The sequence below is a fragment of the Salvelinus sp. IW2-2015 genome, unplaced genomic scaffold (assembly GCF_002910315.2).
Source record: "Salvelinus sp. IW2-2015 unplaced genomic scaffold, ASM291031v2 Un_scaffold7622, whole genome shotgun sequence".
Taxonomy (NCBI): domain Eukaryota; kingdom Metazoa; phylum Chordata; class Actinopteri; order Salmoniformes; family Salmonidae; genus Salvelinus; species Salvelinus sp. IW2-2015.
The window spans coordinates 3,182-10,260 of NW_019948882.1; the positions used below are offsets into that span (position 1 = coordinate 3,182).

Sequence of the window (7,079 nt, forward strand, 5' to 3'; positions counted from 1 at the left end):
TGTGTGTGTGTGTGTGTTCCTGTGTGTGTGTGCTGTGTGTGCTGTGTGTGTGTGTGTGTCGGGTGTGTGTCTGTTGTGTGTGTGTGTGTGTGTGTACGTGTGTGTGTGGTGTGTGTGTTGTGGTGTGTGTGTGTCTGTGTGGTGGTGGTGGTGTGTGTGTGTGTGTGTGTGTGTCTGTGGTGTGTGTGGTGTGTGTGGTGTGCTGTGTGTGGTGTGTGGTGTGCTGGTGTGTGTGACTGTGTGTGTTGTGTGTGTGTGTGGTCTGTGTGTTGATGGTGGTTGTGGGTGTGTGTGTGGTGTGTTGTGTGTTGTGTGTTGTGTGTGTGTGCATGTGGTGTGTGTGTGTGTCGGTGTGTCTGGTGTGTGTGTGTGTGTGTTGTTGTGTGTGTATGTGTGTGTGTGTGTGTGTCGTGTGTCTGTGGTGTGTGTGTGTGATGTATGTGGTGATGTGGTGTGTGTGTCTGTGTGTGTGTGTGTGTGTGTGTGTGACGCTTGTGTGTTGTGGTGTCTGGTGGTGTGTGTGTGTGTGTGTGCTTGTCTGTGGTCTGTGTGTGTGTGTTGTGTGTGTTGGTGTGTGTGTGTGTGTGTGTGTTCTGTGTGATTCTGATGTGTGTGGTGTGGTTGTTGTGTGTGTGTGTGTGCTGTGTGTGGTGTGTGTGTGTTGGTGTGTCGTGGTGTGTGTGTGTGTGTGTGGTGTGTGTGTTGTGTGTCTGTGTGTGTGTAGTGTGTGTGTTGTGTGTTGTGTGTGCGGTGTGTGTGTGTGTGTGTGTCTGTGTGTGTGTGTGTGGTGTGTGTGCTGTGGTGTGCTGATGTGTGTGTGTTGTGGTCTGTGTGGTGTTGTGTGTGTGTGTGTGTGTGTCGTGTGTGTGTGTGTGTGTGTGTGCTCTGATGGTGTGTGTGTGTGTGTGTGATGGGTGGTGTGTGTGTGTGTGTGGGTGTGTGTGTGTGTTGTGTGCTACAATACGTATCTATTGCACTTGATGCTTGTGTGCTTGTCTTTCCTGTCCTTCTTGGGGTCCACACACATCTTCAACGCTTCTTCTTGTTGCCACCGGGCTACAATCTAGAATGATGAAAACACTTGTGTGAGGAACTTTACTGACATCTCACTCACTCACATATATAAGTTACAGCCGGGACCAAGGAAGGAAGCCACAACACACATTGCAACAAATCCCTCACGCTGACTTCCTGTATTGGAGTGTTGGGTTCTGTGGGTCGGAGTGGATGGGCGACCAGACGTCCTGCCTCCTGAAATCCTCCTCACGATGGCTGCAGAAGACCGGGGGAGGATCCCTTGGATACGTTTGAGCCTCCTTCTTGGATTTGAGGTCTTACAATGCCTTGCCCAGCTCCTGAGAAAGAGACGTCTCCTCTGGAGCTCCTCTGTTCCAATCTTGGGTTCCAAACGTCCATCCGCGGAATGGCAATCATGTTGTCACGAGAGATGTCCAAGATGTTGAATAATATCAACAAGATGCCAGCGTAGGGTTCGTTCTTTTGCAGCTGTAAGCCTAGTAACCATAATCTGTCTAAATTGGTCCACCCCTCCTTTGTAGTGGCATTGTAATCCACTATGATTTCTGGGTTTTCATGTTCTTGCCCTCGGATTGATCCCATCCCTATGCAGTGTACTCTATGAAGTACCACATGTTTGCATTTATTTGGGCACGTAGGACACTAGGGCGGTGTCGGCCGTGAAACGTTCAAACTAGAGAATTGTAAGGGCCTACATGTTCCGATGTATTCAACAGCTGAGGTGGGAGCTCTGGCTTCTTTTTTTCATACTGTTCCTACCATCGTCAGCTTCCTCTTGAGAATCTGTCCCATCGTCAGCGTTCCTCTTGAGGAGATCCTGTACCCAGCTTGTGCGAAGTAAAAAAAGTTATCGCATGTGATGGTTGTGGCCACGGAGTCCCTGTGTCCACGGTCCAGGACAACCCACATGCCCCTGGTTTTTCTCAAGGCGTCCTCCATCTCTGGTCTCTCCATATACACTTGCGAGTTGCCACAGGTCAGCCAGCCCAGATCTCTGATTCTCATTATTTTGCAGGGTTTAGACGTATGTTGGTATGCCTGGAAGGGGCAGCGGCCCTAAAATGGCATAAGCTGGGACAGGAAGGCGGTCCACCCCATTTGTCCCACACTGACCTGATTGCCAGCTAGCTTGTCTCTCTACCACTGACGCCTGATTGCAGCTAGCTGTCTCTGCACAGACCTGCATAGCAGCTAGCTTGGTCTCTCGCAGCTGACCTGATAGCAGCTAGCTTGGTCCTCTGGCACGTGACCGAGTGCAGCTAGCTTTTCTCTCTGCACAGACCGGATAGCAGTAGCTGTCTCTCGCCACTGACCTGATTGCAGCCTAGCTTTTCTCTCTGCACAGACCTAAGCATAGCAGCTAGCTTGTCTCTCTAAACCACTGACCTGAGTTGCAGCTAGCTGTGTCTCTCTAAACTGACCTGATAGCAGATTAGCTGGTCTCTCTACACTGGAACCTGGATTGCAGCCATAGCTTAGGCTCTGCTTACCACTGACCTGAATTGCAAGCTAGCTAGGTCTTTCTGCATTGACCTGAGTGCAGCAGTTGGCGCCCTTGCACAGACCATGATTGCAGCGGAGCTTGTCTCTCTTACCTGACCTGATAGCAGGCTAGCTTGATCTCTCTACACTACCTGATAGCAGCTTAGCTTGTCTCTCTACACTGACCTGATGTGCAGCTAGGCTTGTCTCTCTAGACTGAACCTGAATAGCAAGCCAGCTGGTCTCTCTGCCACTGACCTGATTGCAGCGAGCTGGTCTCTCTGCAATTGACCTGATTGCAGCTAGCTTGTCTCCCTGCACAGACATGATTGCAGGCTAGCTTGATCTCTCTACACTGACCTGAGAGCAGCTAGCTTGGTCTCTCTACACGGACCTGATAGCAAGCTAGCTATGTCTCTCTGACACAGACCTGAGTGCAGCTAGCTTGTCTCTCTGCACTGACCTGATAGCAGGCTAGCTGTCCTCTCTGCACTGACATGATGCAAGCTAGCTTGTCTTCTCTGCACAGACCTCGATAGCATAGGCTGTCCTCTGCTTCACTGACCTGATAGCAGCTAGCTTTGGTTCGTCACGGACCTGAATAGCCCAGCTAGCTTGTCTCTCTACCACTGACCTGATTGCAGCTAGCGTGTCTCACCTGCACTGACCGGATAGCAGCTAGGCTTGTCTTTCTGAAACAACTGACCGATAGCAGCTAAGCGTGTGCTCTCTGCAACAGAACCTGATTGCAGCTAGCTTGTGGGGGGCTTTTCGCTCTTTACACTGACATATATGCAGCTACCGTTGGCTCTCTGACGCCGAGGCTTGCGTCCGTTTTCTTTGGGTAGCCGAAAGCGGATAAATCCTGAAATAAGTTGTGGGAAGTTTTCCAGAGACCAGTTTGCACAGAAAAGTTATCTGCCAGTTTCTGCCATCCCACAGGGACTCTTTGGATTCCCCCCATTGGATCTGAAAACACCAGCAAGGAATAGAACCCCAAAGGAGCATGTTTAAATATGTTTGGTACATCTCCTTCCATGTCTCTCCAAAAACACAACCTTCCCTCCAAATTAGTGCAGTCCCAGAATGATTTTCTGGATGTGTCTGTGATGACCAGTGTCAACAGACAGACGTTTATGCTCCTGCCACATGAGTAATGTAGTCAGCCCTGGTTGCATGTCCTGCAGCCCATTGCAGGCGTGGCTCATTCCGCTTGGGCAAGAAGACCATTCAATTGTTCACATTTTTGAAATCTATATTTTCTCGTCCCTGCAAGACTGGCGATTGGGCTGGTGACTGACTGGCTGATCCTCGGGCTGGCTTGCTGACGGGCTGGTCCTGGGCTGGACTGTGACGCGGCTGGTCCTGGGGCTTGGCTGCTGCCGGATGCCGTTCCTGGGGCTGTCGTGCTGAACGGGCTGGTCTGGAGGGCTGGCTGCTGACGGCGGTCCGGCTGGTTGCACGCGGGCTGTCCTGGGGCTGGTTGCTGAACGGGCTGCGTCCTGGGGCTGGCATGCTGACTGGCTGGTCCTGGGCTGGTTGCTGACGGGTGTCCTTGGGGCGGCTTGCTGAACTGGCTGGTCCTGGGGGCTGGTTCCTGTACGGGGCTGGTCCTGGGGGCTGGCTGCTGACGGCTTGGGTCCTGGGCTGGCGTTGACTACGGGGCTGGTCCTGGGGGCTGGCTGCTGACGGCTCGAGTCCTGGGGCTGGTTGCTGACGGCTGGTCCTGGCGGCTGGTTCTGCACGGGCTGCGTCCTGCGGGCTGGGCTGCCTGACTGGCTTGGTCCTGGGGCTGGTGCTGACGGCTGGGTCCTGGGGCTGGCTGCTGACTGGCTGGTCCTGGGCTGGTTGCTGACGGGCTGGTCCTGGGGCTTGGCTGGCTGACGGGCTGGTCTGAGGGCTGGCTGCTGATGGGGACCGGCGTTCCTGGGGCTTGACTGACTGACGGGCTGGTCCTTGGGGCGGGCTTGCGGACGGGGCTGGTCCTGGGCTGGCTGCGTCGGCTGGTCCTGGGCTGGTTTTGCTGACGGGACTTGGTACCTGGGGATGGTTGCTGACGGGGCCTGGTCCTGGGGCCTGGGCTGCTGGACTGGCTGGTCCCCTGGGGCTGGTTGCTGACGGGCGGGGTCCTGCGGGGCTGGCTGCTTGACTGGCTGGTCCTGGGGCGGGTTGCTGAGCTGGTCCTCGGGCTGGCTGCTGACTGGCTGGGTCCTGGGCTGGTTGCGTGACCGGCTGGTCCCTGGGGGCTGGCTGCTGACGGGGCTGGTGCTGAGGCTGGGCTGGCTGATGGGACTGGGTCCTGGGGCTGGTTGCTGACGCGGCTGGTCCGGGGGCTGGCTGTGACTGAGCTGGTCCGTGGGGCTGGTTGCTGTACGGGCTGGTCCTTGGCGTTGGCTGCTGACTGGGCTGGTCCTGGGGCTGCAGTTTGCTACGGGCTGGTCCTGGGGCTGGCTTGCTGACGGGCCTGGGTCTGAGGCTCGGCTGCTGATGGGCTGGTCCTGGGCTGAACTGCTGTGACGGGCTGGTCCGGGGCTGGCTGCTGACGGGCTGGTCCTGTGGCTGGCTGCTGTCGGCTGGTTCCTGGGGCTGGTTGGCTGACGGGCTGCGTCCCGGGGTCTGGTTGTGCTGACGGGCTGGTCCTGGGCTGGAGCTTGCTGGGACTGGCGGGGTCCTGGCGCTGGCTGCTGACGGGCTGTCCTGGGCGCTGGGTTGCTGACGGGCTGGTCCTGGGGCTGGCTGCTGAACGGGGCTCTCCTGGGGCTGACGTTTGCTGACGGGCTGGTCCTTGGGCTGGTTGCTGACCGGGCTGGTCCTGGGGCTGAGCTGCTGACTGGCCTGGTCCTGGGGCTGGGTGTTGCTGACGGGCTGGTCCTGGGGCTGCTGCTGACTGGCTGGTCCTGGGCTGGGTGCTGACGGCGCTGGTCCTGGTGCTGGCTGCTGACGGGCTGGTCTGAAGGCTGGCTGCTTTATGCGGCTTTGGTCCTGCGGCTGACTGCTGATGCGGCTGGTCCTCGGGCTGGCTGCTGACGGGCTGTCCTGTGCGCTGGCTGCTGTCGGGGCTGGCCCTGGGGGCTGGTTGCTGACGGGCTGGTCCTGGGGCTTGGTTTGCTGACGCGGCTGGCGTCCTGGCGGCTGGCTGCTGAACTTGGCCTGCGTCCTGGGGCTGGTTGCTGACGGGCTGGTGCCTGGGGCTGGCTGCTTGACGGGCTGGTCCCTGGGGGCTGGTGCTGACGGGCTGGTCTGGGCTGGCTGCTGACGGGCTGGTTCTTGAGGCTGGCTGCTGATGGGCTGGTCCTGGGCTGGTTTGCTGACGGCTGTCTGGGGCTTGGCGCTGACTGGCTGGTCCCTGGGGCTGGGTTTGCTACGGGAGCTGGTCTGGCGGTTGGCTGCCTGACTGGCTGGTCCTGGGGCTTGGGTTGCTGACGGTGCTGGTCCTTGGGCGGGGCTGCTGACGGGGCTGGTCTGAGGCTGGCATGCTGATGGGCTGGTCCTGGGGCTGACTGCTGACGGGCTGGTCCTGGGCTTGGCTGCTGACGGGCTGGTCCTGGGCTGGCTGCGGGCGGCGCTTGGTCCTGGGGGCTGCGTTGTCTTGACGGGGCTGCGTCCGGGTCTGGTTGGCTGACGGGCTGCTACCTGCGGCTGGCTGCGACTGGCTGGTACCTTGGGGCTGGGTTGCTGACCGGGCGGGTCCCTGGGGCGGGCTGCTGACTGGCTGGTCCTGGGCGCTGGTTGCTGACCGGAGCTGCGGTCCTGGGGCTGGCGCATGACGGGCTTGCGGTTCTGAGGCTGGCTGACTGATGGGCTGGTCCCTGGGGCTGACTTGCTGACGGCTGGTCCGGGGGCTGGCTGCTGACGGGCTGGTCCTGTGGCTGGTGCTGTCGCGGCTGTCCTGGGCGCTGGTTCTGACGGCTGGTCCTGGGGGCTGTTTGCTGAACGGGCTGGTCCTGGGGCTGGCTGCGGACGGGCTGTCCTGGGGCTGGTTGGTGATGGGCTGTCCTGGGGCCTGGCTGCTGACGGCTGGTCCTTGGGCTGGCTGCTGAAGGCTGCGTCCTGAGGGCTGGCGGCTGACGGGCTGGTCCTAGGGGGCTAGCTGAGGGTCAATCTCATCTGTTGCTTCTTACAGGGAAACAACAGTCTGTGAGCCTGTGGGCGTCCTTGGAAAACCAACCACATGATGTGTCTAGCCCAAACTGTCAGACAGTGTCTCATTGTCTGCAGGAACCGCCAGCTCTAGTCACCTTTCACCTTTCACCTTTCCACCTTTCACCTCTCACCTAGCGCGTCAACCTTTCACCTCAGCCAAATCCAAAAAAACAACAGATAGCTTTATTTCACATGAGTAGAATATTATGGGATTTTTTGTATTTTGCCTAACGAGATTCAGCGGCACGGCCGGGAACATATCCACTCTAAGGGGTTATTAAAGATATCCACACCCACCCACCCGTACTATCTGTCAGGTAAAACATCTCCCAGATCGACCCAAGCACTGTCTCCCTTCAATTAAAGACATCTCTTCACAAACACCACCCAAAAACTGCTATCATATTGGTGTATCA

At 57.7% G+C, this 7,079-nt stretch overlaps 1 protein-coding gene across 1 annotated transcript; it reads right to left on the reverse strand.

The window, feature by feature from the left end:
- Window positions 1-3,322: 3,322 nt before the first annotated feature.
- LOC139027124 (nascent polypeptide-associated complex subunit alpha, muscle-specific form-like) lies at window positions 3,323-6,922 on the reverse strand (the record flags this gene model as incomplete). Its single annotated transcript, XM_070442290.1, has 3 exons — window positions 6,896-6,922; window positions 3,822-6,606; window positions 3,323-3,385 (listed from the first exon to the last, which is right to left on the reverse strand). Coding segments are annotated over exons 1-3 (2,875 nt in total), but the record flags the coding sequence as incomplete, so codon positions are not given.
- Between the last annotated feature and the right edge of the window lie 157 nt (window positions 6,923-7,079).